This window comes from Cyprinus carpio, chromosome B24 (genome assembly GCF_018340385.1).
Source record: "Cyprinus carpio isolate SPL01 chromosome B24, ASM1834038v1, whole genome shotgun sequence".
NCBI classification, from domain to species: domain Eukaryota; kingdom Metazoa; phylum Chordata; class Actinopteri; order Cypriniformes; family Cyprinidae; genus Cyprinus; species Cyprinus carpio.
Window position 1 is genome coordinate 7,894,935 of NC_056620.1, and position 19,707 is coordinate 7,914,641.

The following is a 19,707-nucleotide window of genomic DNA, read 5'->3' on the forward strand; positions in this document are numbered from 1 at the left end:
ATATATATATATTTATGTATGTTTAGTATATATATATATATAATGAAAACAATTAGGTTAATTTGAATTGAATAATTTAACACACACACACACACACTGGGGTTCATGATTTTTGTTGAGTGATTACTCTAATAAAAAAATAAAAATAATAATGTTATATATGTATGTATGATGTTTTGTTAAAATATATATACTCTATTTTTTATATAAGTATATTTTTATATATTATATATATATTTGTTTTTTATAATATATTTTTTTTTTTTTTTTTTTTTTTATGTATAGTATTTTTATTATATTTATTATATTTCTTGTTTTTGTTTTTTTTTAATATTTATATATTTTTTTTGTTATTTTTAAAAATGTTTGTATTTTTTTTTTATTTATTTGTTTTTTTTATGTATATATATTAATTTTTTATTTTTATATGTATTTAGTTTATGGTTTATTTTTTTTTACAACATACATAATTTATTTTTTTTGTTTCTTATTTTTTTTTTATTTGTTTATTTTATTTTTTGATGTGTTTTTTTATATTATTTGTTGTTATGTATTTATGTTTTTTTTTTGTTTTGTTTACTTTTCTTATGTTGTTTGTATATATCTGTTTTTTTGTATATTTTTTTTGTTATGTTTTTGTTGATTTGTATGTATATATTTGGTTTTAGTTTTGTATTTATATTTATGTATGTTTTTTTTTTTATGTATTTTTATATATTTGTTAGTGTTTTTTTTTTTTTATAGTTTTATTTTGTATTATATTAGTTTTTTTTTGGATTTATTTTGTTTATTTGTTTTTATTGTTTTATTTATGTATAGTTTTTTTTTTAAGTTTTAATTTTTTTTATTTTTTTGGTTTATGTATATTATTTTTTTTATGATTTTTTATTTTTTTTTTATATTTGTGTGTGGTTTTTTTTATTGGTTTATTTTTATTGTTTTTTTTTTAATTTATTTTTTTTTTTTTTTTTATTTTACTTTTTTTTTTATGTTTTTTTGTTTTAGATATTTTGTTATTTTTTTTTTTTTTTTTTTTTTTGTATTTTGTTTTTTTTTTTTTTTTTTTATTTTTTATTGTTTTTGAGTTTGGTTTTATTTTTATGTTTTTTTTTTTTATTTTATTTTTTTTTATTAATTTTTTTTTATTTTATTTTTTTTTAATTTTTTATTTGTTTTTTTTATTTTTTAATTGTTTATTTTTTTTTTATTGTTATTTTGTATTTTTTTTTTTTTTTTGTATTTTTTTATTTTTTTAAATTGTTTTTTGTTTGGTTTGTATTTTTTTTATTTTTAATTTTTTTTTTTTTTTTATATGTTTTTTTGAAAATTTGTTTTTTTTTATGTATTGTTTTTTTTTTTTTTGTTATTTTTTATTAAATTTTTTTGTTTTGTTGTGTGATGTTTTTTAATTTTTTTTAATGTTGTTAAATTTTTTTTGGTTTTTGTTTTATTTATGTAATTAATTTTGTTTTTTGTAGTGTAGTTTTTTATTTTTTTTTATTTTGTTTTTATTTTGAGTTGTTATTGTGTTTTTTGTATTTTTGTTATTTATTATTTATTTTATTTTATTATTTTTTTTTTTATTTTTTTTGTTTTTTTGTTTTTTATTTTTGTGATTTTTTTGTTTTGTTTTGTTATTATGGATTTATTATTTTTTAATTTTGAATTTATTTTTGTTATTTGGGTTTTGTTTTTTTTTTTTTTTTTTTTTTGTTTTTTTTTTTTTTATTGTTGTTTGTAAGTTATTTTTTTTTTTTTTTTTTTTTTTTTTTATTTGTGGTGTTCACCTTATTGGGTTTTTTTTAATTTTTTTTTGTATTTTTTTTTTCTTTTTATTTTTTTGACGTTTGTTTGTATATATTTTTTTTTTATTATGTTTATTTGTTTTTTTTTTTTTTTTTTTTTTTGTTTTTTTTTTTTTTTTTTTTTTTGTTTTGGTTTCTTGTTATTTTTTTTTTGGTTTTATGGTTTTTTTTTGGTTTTTTTTTTTTTGAATTAGTGTTAATTTTTTTTTTTTTTTTTTTTTTGTTGTTGTTTTGTTGTTTTTTATTATTTTTTATTTTTTTTTTTTGGTTTATGGTTTTTTTTATTTTTTGTTTTGGGTGGTTTTTTGTTTTTTTATTTTTTTAATTTTTAATTAAGGTGTTTTTTTTATTAAAATGTTTGTGTTATTTTGTTATTTTTTTTTTTTTTTTTTTTTATTTTTGTTTTGTGTTTATGTTTGTTTTTTTTTTTTATTTTTAATTTTTTTTGTAAGTTTGGTTGTATTTTTGTTTTTTTTTTTATGTGGTATGTAAAAATTTTAATTTAATTTTTTATTTTTTTTTTGGTTTGTTAATTATTTAATTTTAAATGTGGTTTTTTTTTTTTTTTATTTTTTTTTTTTTTTGTTTTTTTTTTTGTTTTTTTATTAGTGTTTATTGTGTTATTTTTTGTTTTTTTTTTTTTTTTTTTTTTTTGTATGTTTATTTATTTTTATTTTTTTTATTTTTTTTTTTTTTTATTTATTATGGTTTTATGATTTTTTTTTTATTTTTATTTTTTTGTTTATTTATAATTTTTTAAATTGTTTTTTTTTTTTATTTTTTTTTTATATTTTATTTTTTTTTTTTTGTTATTTTTTATATTTTTTTTTTTTTTATTTTTTTTTTTTTTTTTTATTTTATTTTTTTTTTTAATTTTTTTTTTTTATTATTTTTTTATTTTTTTTTTTTTTTTTTTTTTTTTTTATTTTTTTGTTATTTTTTTTTTTTTTAATTTATAATGTTTTTTTTATTTTGTTTTATTTATTTTTTTTTTGTTTTGTTTTTTTATTTTTGTTATTTTTTTTGTTCAATTTGTTTTTAATATTTTTTAAATCTTTGTTTTTTTTTTGTTTTTTTTTTTTTTATTATAATTTTTTTTATTTTTTTGTTTTTTTTTTTTTATAGTTTTTTTTTTATTTTTTGTTTTTTTTTTGATTTTTTTTTTAGTTTTTTGTTTTTATTATTTGTTTTGTTGTTTTTTTTTTATTTTTTTTTTTTATGTTTTTTTTTTTGTAGGTTTTTTTTTTTTTTATTTTTATTTTGTATTTTTGTATATTTATTTTTGTTATTTTTTTTTGTTTTTTATTTTTTTATTTTTTTTTTTTTTTTAATGTTTATTTTTTTTTTTTTTTTTTGTATTTTTTTATTTTTTTTTATTTTTTTATTGTTTATTTTATGTATAATATATTTGTTTTTTTTTTTTTTTTTAATTTTTTTTTTTTTTTTTTTGGGTTTTTTTTTTTATTGTTTTTTATGTTTTTATTTTTTTTATTTTTAATTTTTTTATTTTTTTGTTGTATTTTTGAATTTTTTTTTTTTGTTATTTTGTTTTTAAAATTTTTTGTTTATTTGTTTTTTTTTTGTATTTATTTTTTTTTTTTTATTTTGTATTTTGTATGTTTTTTTTGTTTTTTATTTTTGTTTATTTGTATATTTGGTTGTATTTATATGTTTTTAAATGTTTTGTGTATATGAATATATGTGTGTTTGGATATATTTTTTGGTGTTTTTTATATTTATAATTTGTGTGTGTTTGTATTTTTTTTATTATATATATTATATGTGCGTATATATATATATATATATATATATAAATATATATATATATATATATATATATATATATATATATATATTAGAGCTGTTCAAATGATTAATCACGTTTTTAAGCACATCCAAAATAAAAGTTTTGTTTACATAATATATGTGGTGTATACTGTGTATAATTTATTATGTATATATAAATACCACACACATGCATGTATATATTTAGAATATGTAATGTTTATATATTAAATATGTTATTATATATAATATAAAATATAGAGAATAAGAATATAAATATATTAACTGTATATACATGTAAATATTTTCTAAATATATAATCTTATGTGTGTATTATTTATATATACTAATAAATTAACCTGGACACATTATACATATATTATGTAAACAAAACTTTTATTTTGGATGTGATTAATCGTGATTAATCATTTGACAGCCCTAATATATATATATATATGTATATGTGTATGTGTGTGTGTGTGTGTATATATGTTAGGGGTGTAACGTTACACAAATATGACGGTTCGGTACGTACCTCGGTTTTAACGTCATGGTTCGGTATGATTTCGGTAAAGCAGGGGGAAAAACTATTTTTTTTTTATAATGGTTTACTGAACAAGTTGCTCTTTCTTGAAATACATTCAGTTATAGTTTCAATTTTCTTAGTGATGCAAATCTACCTCAGCTTATGCTTAAAACTATAGGGAGCACTTTTACATTATAAGATTACAATTAGGCCTAACAACTTAACCCATACATAAAACCACAAGGATGCACTGTTTTATTTCAAATCAAAGCTAAATACACGTAGAAACAGCGCATCCTTGTGGCGCGGATGACACAGAAGAGCATACACAAAAAAAAAAAAAAAAAAAAAAAAAGCATAAGGTGATATGGGGAGACACAGAGGAGACTGTTGACAAAGGAATTATTGAATAAATCATTATTTTTGTTTTCTTTGCTTACAAAAAGTGTTCCTGTCACTTCATATAACCCAGATTGCTCATCTGATGGCAGATGGAGTATTCTGACGATGACTTTCATACCTTTTATGGACGTTGACACTGTTATTTATTTGGCAGTCTATGGGACAGTCTCAAGGCTCCAGGTTTTCATCCAAAATATCTTAAATTGTGTTCTGAAGTCGAACGGAGCTTTTACGGGTTTGGAACGAAATGGGGATAAGTGATTAATGACAAAGTTTTCATTCTGGGGTGGAGTATCCCTTTAATGCTGCGTTCACATCAAATGCGAATAGAGCATCAAATTCGCGTCTAGTTTGCCGCTTGAACATTTTGAATGCATTCGCCCGTCTAGAAAGCAAGAGTTTGAAGCATTCGAGGCTTTTCCACTTTTTCCTGCACACGTCCTCTGAATAAACACATTATCTTGTTAGCGAAAAGTAGCTGTATATTAGGGGGAAAATAGTTACTCTATTCGCGTTTGGTGTGCACGCTTCAATATGATCGCGTTCACTTGCGCTCTGCTCTGCACAAATCTGCGGGGCATCACAGCTCAGACACGGGAACCGGAACTGATCGCGGCCCCTCTAGTCAGTGCTTGTGTTGGGATTATACCAGCACATTTCTGAACTGTCCCAGAAGTGGCTCTCCAAGGCGTTTATACAGCGATCTGTCATGCCACATCAAAGACTGTCAAAACGGCATTTATTATTTGAATTCCCTGAGAAAAAAAAAAAAGAAAAAAAACTGTATTAGTTCGGTACACATACGTACCGAACCGGAAGACCCGTACCGTAACGGTTCAGTACGAATACGTGTACCGTTACACCCCTAATATATGTGTATATGTGTGTATAAAAAAATTGGACATGCTTCACTTCACTTCAGTGCCAGGCGTGAGTCAAGCGAGCGCAGAAACGGTGTGTTCGCAGCACGTCCTCTTCAATTGCACCCACAAAGGCTCTGGTGCGCACTGTAGCCTGTATCCTTTCATATCAAAGCACACAATAAACTCTGTGCATGCAATGTCGTGGTCAGTTAAGTCATGGAGTTACCAAAAAGACGATTAAAGCTGCCTTAACACTATGCATGCATTTATTATTTTATATGAGTCATATAAGAACATGTCTCTGAAATGGTTTTCAAAACTGTCCTGGAGCAGCCCACTGTCACACTCATCTAACACACCCGATTTAACTTGTCAGCTCGTGTTTATTTTAGGACTTCGGTCAGTAAATATGCAGCCTGCAAAACACTTAAAATAAATATCAAAGAAATAATAGTTAAACAAGAAAATTTCCTTGTTTAAACGTTTCCTTTTTAAAACACTGTCAGTGACAAGCTGAATCAGACTATTGTATTTAATAAATATGCAATATATATATAATAAATATGGGCTTATCTGGTTCCACTAAAAATACCTAAAAGATGTTCATCAGCAAAACTGCATACATTTACTTTGATTTTGAATTGTTCAAAACAATTGAAATACTATTTGGCCAGTTTAAAAGAATGAGATCAACTCTATTCAAAAATATATCTGAGAACAACTTTAAACCATTTTGTTTTTATGGATATTTTCATATATTTATTATAAAACATAACAAGGATACTGGATAATTTTTAGCAATAAAAATTCATGTGTATGGCACAAACTGCATTATAGTCCCCATCTCATATTTCCTTAATGTCTCTGTGTTAAACATGGTGTCACGTGCATGGGAATAAACATGGAAATGATATGGAGATGAGGTTATGCATAGTAAAACAAGGCGTTGTAAGCTCCATATATGGTTATTTCGGGGAGGAGACAAGGTGGAGATGAACGTACGCACAGTCTTCCCCTGAAGGGGATTTATAAAGGGATTTTTGCGCAGGTTCTGGCGTACGCATGGTTTATAAATCTGAAAACTTTTGTGCGTATGTAAAATCTAGCTTTTGTGCCTACGTACACTTTGTCACGGCGACCATCACAGCCCTATCTCCAAACCAATTTGGATGGTTATGTTTTGCTTCTTATGCTTTGCTAAATAAAAAAAAAGTGTTGTGCTCCGCTTTCCCGTACACACATCATGAGAGCATTTTCTGCACTAAACCCCGTGTTACAATATATTTAAAATTGGTCTTTTACAATATATATTTTTTTTGCTTCTCGTTCAATTCTTGTTCTTTTTGGATTAAATCAAAGCCACTGCTGGATTCAACCAAGGATTGGTTACAGCTTGAGCTTGTAGAATTAGATGCATTAGGCATGTGATGATCATCAGATATCTTTTCCCTTTTCTGCTTGATGTTGTGGTGTATGGTCTCTGTTGTTTCTCTGCCTCTCCTCAGTCTGGCTTTTGATTGCTCCTGCCAGGAGTTTTGCATTTCAGGATGTTCTCTTCACCCTCAGAAAAAGTCTCAAGTGAAAGATTCACCTTTCCTGCATTAAGTCAGCCTTTCTCCATGCTGAACTGTGCACCCCTCTTTCAGGAGGGGAGTTGCAAGTCTATCAGCCCCTCTCTTTTCTTTCTGCAGCTGTGTCTTTGCTTTTTCACCACTTTGTTTGACAGACTCCAGTTTATTGCTTCCCTTTGTCAAGGCACTGTTCCAGAAGCCATCTGAAATTTTAACACTCAGAGACTGCATTAATCAAATGAACTTTGTAACTCTGACCAAATTTTGTCTGAGCAATCAGCTCTTTATCTATTTTTCACTTTTCAACCATCTCTTTCTATGGTCCCTTGATAAGAACAATCTCATCTGGTTATAAACATCAGTTCCCTTATTCTGTTTTACTAAAGCAAGTTCTTCATTGCAGAAAAATAGAAAGTATTTTTTCTTTGCAAAATGCAGAAAGCAGCAGTAATCTACATTTATTATCCAAGTATACTGCAAAACAAAATAATCCTTCCTTTTACAACCACATGATATGTGTATGGTAAAATAAAGACTTCGCATATAAATGATCATATTTTTTTCTATATTTCTTACATAATTCAGAATAATCTGTTAATGAATTAATTTTTCCCAACCAACATAAAAGAATTTATATTATTTTATATTTAAATATTTAATCAGCAAGGTCCATTCCTGTTGTAAAATGCCTATGGCTTTTGAATCAAAATTCCTATTATCTTGGTCACCCAATCTTGCTCTCATTCAACATTGCAGTACACAAGTTATCTTTGTTAACTCAAGCCCACATCTCTGAAACTATATTGAGGGCCTTTCGCACTGCTGGAATCTTTTCATAGTACCGGACTGCCTTTTTCGAGAACCAAATTAGCTCCTACTCCAGAGCAGGATCTATCCAGCACAACTGGTACTACCCGTGATGCAAGTAGACATTGATTGGCCAAACGCGTATGAAAACGCCCTCACCCACCATGATTTAAAACGGTGTGTAAACATACTGTAAACATTGTGTCAACTTATTTCGCAAGTATGGAGAACAGCAACAGATGAACAGACACTGAAGTGCAGGCACTTGTAGCAAATGTAGCACTGCCAGTTGTCGTTGGAGATTCTTAGTCCTCCTTTCCGTACTTTCAATCGCTTAACGTATGCGTCGACATTCCATGTCCATTATTGTGAAACCTGCAAGACAAAACAAAAACACAGTTCCGATCACAGTGTCCTCCATCCTCCTGTTGTTAACTTTTTTTTTTTCTTTGATTCCATTGTTGAACGCCGCACACAAATGACGTTGCTCTCGACCGGCTTACGTCACTTACTTGTACACACTGTCGGTGTGAATGCAACCTTTTAAATGGTACTGGGAAATAGTTCGCGCAAAATCGCCCCAGTACTTTAGTACTGTGCATTTAGTTCTGGAACTAAAGCGGTGCTATAGGCCCTTTGGATTAACTTTCATACTGTGTCCCAGGAATAACAAGAAGTCTTCAGATATTAGATGTAAAGTTTTAAGCACATGCAATCTTTTTATTCATTCAAGTCATTTAATAATAAATGTATATCTTATTGTAATTAATCTACTATTATTTCAGTAATCTGCAACGTCCATATCTTGGAACACTTTTTTTTGTTGTTGTTTTTTGTTTAAACATTCATACAAGTCCCTTTATTGCTTAGGGCTCATACACTCATTCTTTGTCCCTTTTTTAGTGTATAGGGCTCATACACTCATTATTTTTTTCCCCTTTTTTAGATAGGGCTCATACACTTTTTCTCTTTTACTGTTTATTTTCCAGTTTTTTAGGTATGGATGATATGATCATTCTCTGTTGTCAGTCCAGGAGGGGCACACACCTTTGGCTCCACCAGATAAAGAGTTCCTTTGCGCATTAGGGATTGCACCGATTCGATATTCATATCGGGTATCGGCTCCGATACTGCCATTTTGCTGTGAGTCACAAATACAGTACAGCACGAAGCTCTTACAATGTGTGCATCCGGTGTGCAGAATGATGCACTTGAAGCAACACAGAGTCACAACCTGATGCCGTGTTGCTTTAAGCACATCATTCTGCACACTGGATGCACACATTGTAAGCACTTCGTGCTGCACTGTATTCGTTTTGTCCTATCGTATCTATCATATGTTGTTGCTTATTAAAAATATGCTATACATTTAAAATAAATGTATTTTAATTTTAAAGTATATACTTGTATATAAATACATTCATGAATGTTTTTAATAAATGTATTTTATAATAATAGCAATGTGTAACATTTTACCATATTTAGTGCAACACTTTTGTTCCCCAAAAAATATTGTTTTTTCACTAAATGTTTGGATTTCTAAAATTGTACACAGATTTTTCTAGAATAACTTTTGCTGCTGAATTATCCGCTAACCCACTAGTCATTTTTTGTCATAGATCATGAATACAGTGGTGTGAAAAAGTGTTGGCCCCCGTCCTGATTTCTTTTTTTTTTTTTTTTTGCATGTTTGTCACACTTTAGTGTTTCAGATCATCAAACAAATGTAAATATTAGTAAAAGATAACACAAGAAAACACAACATGCAGTTTTTAAATGAAGGTTTTTATTATTAAGGGAAAACAAAATCCAAAACTACATGGCCCTGTGTGTAAAAGTGTAAAATCTAGTAACTGGTTGGGCCACCCTTAGCAGGAACAGCTGCAATCAAGTGTTTGTGATATCTTGCACTGAGTCTGTTACAGCGCTGTGGAGGAGTTTTGGTCCACTCATCTATACAGAATTGTTGTAATTCAGCCACATTGGAGGGTTTTTGAGCATGAACCGCCTTTTTAAGGTCATGCCACAGCATCTCAATAGGATTCCGGTCAGGACTTTGACTAGGCCACTCCAAAGTCTTCATTTTGTTTTTCTTCAGCCATTCAGAGGTGGACTTGCTGGTATGTTTCGGATCATTGTCCCGCTGCAGAACCCAAGTTCGCTTCAGCTTGAGGTCACGAACAGATGGCCGGACATTCTTCTTCAGGATTTTTTTGGTAAACGGCAGAATTCATGGTTCCATTTATCACAGCAAGTCTTCCAGGTCCTGTAGCAGCAAAACAGCCCCACACCATCACACTACCAGCACCATATTTTACTGTTGGTATGATGTTCTTTTTCTCAAATGCGGTGTTACTTTTACGTAATGGGACACACACCTTCCAAAAAGTTCAACTTTTGTCTTGTCAGTCCACAGAGTATTTTCCCAAAAGTCTTGGGGATCATAAAGATGTTTTCTGGCAAAACTGAGGGGAGCCTTTGTTCTTTTTGTTTTCATCTTGGAACTCTGTCATGCAGACCATTTTTGCCCAGTCTCTTTCTTATGGTAGAGTCATGAACACTGACCTTAACTGAGGCAAGTGAGGCCAGCAGTTCTTTGGATGTTATTGTGAGGTATTTTGTGACCTCTTGGATGAGTCTTCGCTGTGCTCTTGGGGTAATTTTGGTTGGCCGGCCATTCCTGGGAAGGTTCTCCACTGTTCCATGTTTTTGCCATTTGTGAATAATAGCTCTCACTGTGGTTCGCTTGGAGTCCCAAAGCTTTAGAAATGGCTTTATAACCTTTTCCAGGACTGATAGATCTCAATTACTTTTTCTCATTTGTTTCTGAATTTCTTTGGATCTCGGCATGATGTCTAGCTTTTGAGGATCTTTTGGTCCACTTCACTTTGTCAGGCAGGTCCTATTTAAGAGATTTCTTGATTTGCAAACAGGTGTGGCAGTAATCAGGCCTGGGTGTGGCTAGAGAAATTGAACTCAGGTGTGATAAACCCAGGGTTGGGGACTAACGGAATGCATGTAACGGTGTTATATGTAATAAGGATACAAAAAAACGGTAACTGTAATTCTTTACAGTTACGTCAAAAAAACAAAGTAATTAGATTACAGTTACATTTGGTAACTGTAATTCTTTACAGTTACGTCAAAAAAATTTCATTTAAAAACGAAATAAATCAGTATTTTGGCATAATAACACTATATTAAGCGCAGCTTGATTAATGACTCACGCGAGTCACGTGTGCCACCCGCTGTCTACAATCTCCTCAGATGCAGATTGAATCACTGCTGCTAAACGATATGCTGCCCTTGTTTTCAAAGAAGAAAATGCAAACAACATGGTTGTACAGTGCAAACTGTGCCTTCCAGCAACGAAAACACTTTCTTCATCGAAGGATTCGACATCCAACCTAAAGAAGCATTTGCAGGTAAGACTAGCATAAATCATGTTAGCTAAAATGTAGTGTGTATTACTGCTTTAAAATTCAGTGGTTTGTATGATCGCATTTGTAAGTTTTGTAGCGATGATGGAAATCTGTAGAAATTAGGAGAGTAAACAGTTAGCTTTTACCTAAAATGTCCTTTCACTGTCTAGGTAAGTTCAGTCAGGCAAATAAAAAAAATAAAAAATCATGGCTTTAGTCAACATGTAGGCCTATTTTTAAATAAACTAATATGTAGATTGTGTAGAATTTTTAAATGTTATGTTTTTATTTTTTCCTTGTAGCCTACATTTTAGTTAAAAATAAAACAAAATAATCTGTAATGTGTACTGTACCCACTAATGTTAGATGTCTGACTGTATAGCAATTTACATAAATATTAAGGGCTGTGTGTTCCCAAGTTGTGGACATGAGACATGATTCCTTAGCTTTAATGGGTTTGAAAACATTAAAATTAAAGCAGAACAAACATGAACAGATATGTTTGATCTGAGCTTGTTCAGTTTTGGTTATGATCTGATTAAGCTTTTTAGGATAACTACAAAAACAATAATAATATTGCAATAGAGACTTTGTCTGATTTTTAAAAATACCTTTATTGTTGAGAGCCATTCAAAAGATTAAAAAAAAATATAACAATTTAAAAATTTTATTTATTTACATTTACCCCCTTTCTTTCTTTCTTTCTTTCTTTCTTTCTTTCTTTCTTTCTTTCTTTCTTTTTTCTTTCTTTCTTTCTTTCTTTCTTTCTTTCTTTCTTTCTTTCAAATCCTTAAGCACAAGCATACAATTAAAAAGCCTACAATTACTTTTTACAATTTGTTTTTCAGAGGAAGCATCCACATCATTTGGCCAAAGAAGCTAGCTGGACTTGAGATGACTACGCAACCTAGCACATCTGATCCTGGGCAAGGGGCCTTGAATCCTCCATGCAAACAAGCAAAGCTGGAATTTGGACAAAGGACAGCTCAGAGTACAATTAACAAACTAATTCTTGACTTTGTAATAGATGATGTTCAGCCATTCTCATTGGTTGAGCAGCCTTCGTTTAAAAAACTTGTGGAGGGACTCAGTGGAGGAAAAACTGTGATGTGCAGAAAGACACTTGTCCAGAACATTGAGAATGAGTTTGCAGTAATGAAAAATAGCTTGACAGAAACACTTATGAATGTATCTAATGTCTGCACAACAGCGGACTTGTGGACTGCACATAACAGGAGTTTCTTAGGCATGACATGCCACTGGATTGAAGAAAACACTCTGGAGAGAAGGTCTGCTGCACTGGCCTGTGCACGAATTAAAGGGCGGCATACTTTTGATGTCCTTGCCGCAAAAATTAGTGAAATACATGCAGAGTACAAACTACAACACAAAGTGAGGGCTACTGTCACCGATAATGGCAATAACTTTGTAAAAGCTTTCTGAGAATATCAAACATCTGAGGATGTAGCTGCAGATGACCTGGATGATGGAATACGATTTCTAGACATGGATGCAGTTCTTGAAATGCAGGGAGATGAAGAGCATTTTTTTTTCTTCCTCCTCATCAAAGGTGTGCTGCACACACGTTAAATCTGATTGCCACTAATGAGGTGGATAAAGCAGCATCAAATGGCCCTTTTTTTTTTTGTTTAGTTTAGAGGTGTGATGTGGGAATGTGTTTTTATATGTGGAAAGGGGCACAGGTGTAAAGTGTGTGTGGAGGATGTGTAAGATATTGCGAACATGAGAGTTACTGTTCCTTGTGTTACTAGATATAATACAGAGTATGATGCCATTTCCAAACTGACTGGTCTCAGAGAGGATCAGCTGACTGACATCTGTGGAAAGCTTGGAGTTGCCAAACTGCACCCACATGAGGTGACTTTTCTGAGAGAGTATGTGGATGTGTTACAACCTCTTTCCCATTCCATTGATCTACTACAGGGCGAGAAAAGATGCTACCTTGGATTTCTCATTCCAACTATCCTAAGCATCAAATCAAAACTTTCTGACAAACTGCCACGTGTTTTACACAGCTAACATCATCACTGCAGTACTCGAAACACTTGACAGTCGCTTTGACGCCATGCTTAACAGCCATGAAGCAAAAATGGCAACAACCACAATGCCGAAATTTCGCTTGTGTTGGCTTTCTCCAGACAATAGAGAAGAGGTTAAAAAAGCACTGGTTGACGAGGCAACATCTTTGGAATCCACTGCTGCTCCTGCCGCTGAGATGAGCATTTGCCCTGAGACTGATGAATCAGATGAGGAGTTTTTTGCGTTCGAAAAAAGACAAAAAGTGTGGGTAAAGGCACAGAGGAAGAGATTCAGAGATTCCTTGATGATCCTGAAAAAAACATGAAATCTCTAAATTCTTATCCCTTGGTCAAGCAGCTCTTCATGAAGTACAATACCACATTGCCTTCTAGTGCTCCCATTGAACGTTTATTTAGTTATGGGGGAAATGTACTTGCATCATCTCGAAGCAGAATGTCCGATGAGCACATGGAGCAAGTCCTCCTTCGTTACAACAGAAAAGTTGCCCAAACTGAATGAACAGTTTGAATGCACATTCTGTCTTCATTACCTATGCCAAATGCTGCCAAAAGACTAACTGCAATTTTTAACAGGATTAAACTTTGCAGTAATTTTGAATCCTACACTTTTAAAAAATAGTTTAGTATATTTGCAAAGAGAAAAAAAAAAATTTGTATTCTCTATTTTCCTTTTGAAGAAACATTTTCCATTGTATATAAATTGTGTTCTTATTATATTTGCTTGAAACAAATTAATTTGTATTCTCTATTTTCCTGTTGAAGAAACATTTCCATTGTCTAAAAATTCAGTTCTTACTATATTTGCTTGAAAATAAAATGAATTTGTATTCTCTATTTTCCTGTTGAAGAAACATTTCCATTGTCTTAAAATTCAGTTCTTACTATATTTGCTTGAAAAAAAAAAATGAATTTCTATTCTCTATTTTCCTGTTGAAGAAACATTTCCATTGTCTTAAAATTCTTTATTATATTTTCTTGAAAATAAAACAAAATAATCTGTAATACCAATACCATGCACTAGATGTCTGTATAGTCCTTTACATATATATATATATATTAATTCAGGGCTGTGAAATTCTTAATAAATGTTGTTTTAAAAAAAAAAAATATTTGACCTTGAAGTAATCCAGAAGTAATCCAAAAGTAATCAGTTACATTACTTTCATATTGTGGTACTTGGATTACGTTACTGAATACTTTTTTTTATATAAAGTAATTAGTAACTGTAACGGAATACATTTTTAAAGTAACCCTCCAAGCCTGGATAAACCACAGTTTTAACGGGGGCAAACACTTCTTCACACAGGGCCATGTAGTTTGGGATTTTGTTTTGACAACTGCGTGTTGTTTACTTGTTATCTTTGACTAATATTAAATTAGTTTGATGATCTGAAACATTAAAGTGTGACAAACATGCAAAAAATAAGAAATCTGGAAGGGGGCCAAAACTTTTTCACACCACTGTATACATAGGCCTATATTTTTTCATATTTATTGTTTATTTTATTTTTCTTTATAAAGTAGTAGTCTGTATCTAGTAGATTATGAAGGAATGATTATCATTTCCACACACAGAGATCTATAAATTCTACATTTATTTAAATGGGGGGAAAAAACTTCACTGGTATCGGATCGGTATCGGCCAATACCAAACCCTAGGTATCAGAATCGGTATCGGAGGCGAAAAAGCTAGATCGGACCATCACTATTTCTCATATAACCACAAGTCACAAATACACTCAGACACATACATTTACACAGACTATACTGCACTCTTCCTGAGTGACCTGTCAGTTCTACTCTGTCTTTCACTGATACACTTCCTCAACACAGTAGAAAAGCAGTACCCTGGAGGAATTTTTGCCTATCTGTTCAGACCTCTGTACTTTCCTTACAACTTTTACAGAGTGGTATCCACAGGACTTTGCATGCTTCCTTTTTGTTTGTTTGCTTATAGTTTATTGATATAGTTCTTTGGATGATTTAACAATAAACACAGATCATTAGATTGCAGGACAGCGTGCCAAATCTTCTGACACTGCCAGAATTTCGTCGGAGGTAAAATTTGATCGCAATGGCCATTAATCAGTTGTCGGTGAACATGTCAAACCAGTGATCAAAGACTACAGATTATAGGATTATAATTAGCCTAGGATTATAGGAATATTTTAGGATTTTCAAAATTAGTCTCAGACAACCAAATTGTGGCCAAAATCGCACAGTGTGAGCTGGACTTAATGCTTTGCGCTTTGAAGAACCGGCGTGGTCCTTTTTTTTTGTGTGTGTGTGTCAGACATAAACATAAATAGCAGACCTATCTCAGTGAGAAACATGTCCAGTGTTTATTTAAAAAAAGTAACATGTCGACTTGCTGTGTAGGTTGTCTGGAGCACAGCCTGTTAACTGTTAGACCCTTTGCAGAAAACACTGATTTTTGCAGCATTGAGCATTGTAGCCAGTAGAGGTGTAAGAAAATTTCGATACACATGAGTATTGCGATATTTTGTTTGGCGATACTGTATCGATTCATAAAAATGGAATATCGAAATTTAAAAAAAAGTCATACAAGATTCATAGCAGTTTCGTTTTAAATTTATATCCTGAGCGGTAGATGGCAGTCTTCATCTCTGAACAAATCCTGAGTGACAGGAAATACTAGCATTAGGGCATGCCACTAATGTTATCGTTAATCAGTTTTGCCTAGTCCGCGGTTTTCCAGCGGAATTGGGCTACTTTAACACTGTTGCCGCAGGTTGTTTTTCACGTCCGCGGGTTGAAGAAACCCCAATAACATGATATTTAGTCCCAGAAATGCACATTTTACCATGGAAACCCCGTGTATTTTATCCCTCGAAATGCAGTTGGGCATGTTTTGTTGTGAAAACCTGGCAACCCTGGCATTAATACAGTTCGCTACTAGTAATGGAGATGAAAGAATTGTCCCAGTTCCTGTTTTGGTGTACAAAGCTGAAGTGTGCCGTCATTTGGGCTTTTGTGGTAACGCCGCCTCGGTTCCGCCGCTTGCCACGTCCCGTGTGAAGAGGCTCGCGTGGGGCACGGTGGGTGGTAGTATGGTCAGTGCGCGGCTGCAGCTTTCTCTCATTCTGGGGGTGTTTTGTGCAGTTGGGGCGGTGCTCGTGTCGCGTTTCGGCGATTCCATGCGGAACATAAATACAAACTGAAAAACCTGTGAAATACAAGTGGAAAGGTTCAACATCTGTATTTATTTTATTGTTTTACAATTGTTTTGTTTTTTTTTTTGTTTTTGTTTTATTTTAGCCCTTTTTTTTTTTTTTTTTTGGATGTGATTTTTTTGTTTTGTTAAGATTGTTGTGTTGTTGTATTTTATGTTTGTATTGTTTAATTTAACTGTGAACCTTTAAAGCAAGGTCTTAAAATATATATGGTATTTTTATAAAATATATTTTTTAACGTATTATACATTTAACTAAAGGATCCTGCAAGCACTTTAATTTTTTCCCCTTTACTTGTACTGCACAAAAAGTGGTTCAGTAACATTGAATGTTACAGGGACTAATTATTGCAAAAATACAGATCCCACTGTGTTCTCCTTACAAAATCATTTATTGCTAAGGTTTGCATGTGGTGGTGTGTTCTTAATGACAGCTTTCCTAAAGACATATCCTATTCCTAAAATAAGAAATATCCCAATATATCGCCTTGCTCACAGTATCGCAACATATTCTATCGCAACCCCTGTATCGTGATACGTGTCATATCGCCAGATTCTTGGCAATACACAGCCCTAGTAGCCAGTCACAGACGTATCTGTTGAGTATATGAAAGTAATTGCTAATCAGCGGTGGTTAAATCCACTCACTGCTCAAAACGTGGTAGATTTGTTCAGTGCTGCTGAGTTCTGCATGCTTAAGAATCCTCTGAGTAGAAAAAAATTAAATGTAGACGTGATGTAAGAAAGACATTGTGGAGTATAGAGCTGCTTTAATTAACGGAACTTTGAGATCGCAATGAACTAAGATGAATGAAACTAAGTGTTATCTAAGTGAAAGTGGAGCAGGTGCTTACTCAGAGAAATATATCTGGAAGCACATGCCTTCATGCCCTGTAATGTAAATAGATATAGCATATATTTCCTTAATCATGCATTTACATTTAGACATTTAGCAGATGCTTTTATCCAAAGCGACTTACAAATGAGGACAGTGGAAGAAATACAGTAAACTTAAAAAAAATAATAATAATTATAAATAAAAATAAAGCCATTTAACTTTTGGCATTTATCGGTCAAAATTCCTATTTGAAAGTCATTATGAGCACCACTTATGAACTGTAGTGTTTGTCTAATAGTGATAGTGCTGTTAGTTATTTGTGTAATGAACTGTTCTGTTTTGGCAGGTCTGCTGAAAGGGACCGGTTTGGCCGCTCCAGACCACGACGATCCACCTCCAGAGAGCGTGAGAGGAGGCGGCGGCGAAGTCGGGATGAAGACAAGTTCAAAGGCAGTCTGTCAGAGGGTATGAAAGCAGACCGTGACTCCTCCTCTGAAGAAGTGTGAGTAATAGTGCTATTTTCAAGGCTTGAACCTACTGAGGTTGCATATGAATAGTGATGTCAAATTTTGAATCTGTTGACTCAATAGTAATAAAAAAAAAAAATGATTGTGATACTGAGAACCAAGTCAGTTTTGTGGTACCTGCTCGCTGTCTGAAAGCTGACTGCTTTTGCATGGTCACATATGTTCAGTGGCGGCTCGTGGGTTTTAAAATAGAGGCGGCACACTAATTTTCTTGGTCTGGGGATCCCTGCCAATTATTATTATTTGCTTAACCACTTTAAAATGGCTTTTGGTTGCTTTTAGTCAGAAAACATTAAGAAAACAACAGACATACAGAAAGATGATATCATTTCACTTACCTGGCCTATCACTTGAAGCAAACATGCATCCCTTAAAAGCCTGCTAAAAGAGAGCTGCCTGTTGTGCCATTTAATTAAGCCGTGACTGCTGTAGCCTATATCCAGCTTAGGCTTGTTCTCCCTTTATTTTTAATTTTTATACAGTCGTGGCCAAAAGTTTTGAGAATAACATAAATATTAGTTTTCAAAAAGTTTGCTGCTACACTGCTTTTAGATCTTTGTTTCAGTTGTTTCTGTGATGTACTGAAATATAATTACAAGCACTTCATACGTTTCAAAGGCTTTTATCGACAATTACATGACATTTATGCAAAGAGTCAGTATTTGCAGTGTTGGCCCTTCTTTTTCAGGACCTCTGCAATTCGACTGGGCATGCTCACAATCAACTTCTGGGCCAAATCCTGACTGATAGCAACCCATTCTTTCATAATAACTTCTTGGAGTTTGTCAGAATTAGTGGGTTTTTGTTTGTCCACCCGCCTCTTGAGGATTGACCACAAGTTCTCAATGGGATTAAGATCTGGGGAGTTTCCAGGCCATGGACCCAAAATTTCAACATTCTGTTCCCCGAGCCACTTAGTTATCACTTTTGCCTTATGGCACGGTGCTCCATTGTGCTGGAAAATGCATTGTTCTTCACCAAACTGTTGTTGGATTGTTGGAAGAAGTTGCTGTTGGAGGGTGTTTTGGTACCATTCTTTATTCATGGATGTGTTTTTGGGCAGAATTGTGAGTGAGCCTACTCCCTTGGATGAGAAGCAACCCCACACATGAATGGTGTCAGGATGCTTTACTGTTGGCATGACACAGGACTGATGGTAGCGCTCACCTTTTCTTCTCAGGACAAGCCTTTTTCCAGATGCCCCAAACAATCGGAAAGGGGCTTCATCAGAGAATATGACTTTGCCCCAGTCCTCAGCAGTCCATTCACTATACTTTCTGCAGAAGATCAATCTGTCCCTGATGTTTTTTTGGAGAGAAGTGTCTTCTTTGCTGCTCTTCTTGACACCAGGCCATCTTCCAAAAGTCTTCGCCTCACTGTGCGTGCAGATGCGCTCACACCTGCCTGCTGCCATTCCTGAGCAAGCTCTGCACTGGTGGCACTCCGATCCCGCAGCTGAATCCACTTTAGGAGACGATCCTGGCGCTTGCTGGACTTTCTTGGACGCCGTGAAGCCTTCTTTACAAGAATTGAACCTCTTTCCTTGAAGTTCTTGATGAACCTATAAATTGTTGATTTAGGTGCAATCTTAGTAGCCACAATATCCTTGCCTGTGGAGCCATTTTTATGCAACGCAATGATGGCTGCACGTGTTTCTTTGCAGGTCACCATGGTTAACAATGAAAGAACAATGATTTCAAGCATCACCCTCCTTTTAACATGTCAAGTCTGCCATTCTAACCCAATCAGCCTGACATAATGATCTCCAGCCTTGTGCTCGTCAACATTCTCACCTGAGTTAACAAGATGATTACTGAAATGATCTCAGCAGGTCCTTTAATGACAGCAATGAAATGCAGTGGAAAGGTTTTTTTTGGAATAAGTTAATTTTCATGGCAAAGAAGGACT

General features: G+C 32.3%; 1 protein-coding gene across 2 annotated transcripts in view; it reads left to right on the forward strand.

The window, feature by feature from the left end:
* The window catches only part of prpf4bb (pre-mRNA processing factor 4Bb), a 56,268-nt gene that overhangs the window by 25,287 nt on the left and 11,274 nt on the right, over nucleotides 1–19,707 (forward strand). For both annotated transcript variants that reach the window (XM_042752332.1, XM_042752333.1), the window contains exon 4: nucleotides 17,619–17,774. In XM_042752332.1, coding sequence (XP_042608266.1) covers nucleotides 17,619–17,774 — 156 coding nt within the window. The remainder of the gene's footprint in view (nucleotides 1–17,618; nucleotides 17,775–19,707) is intronic.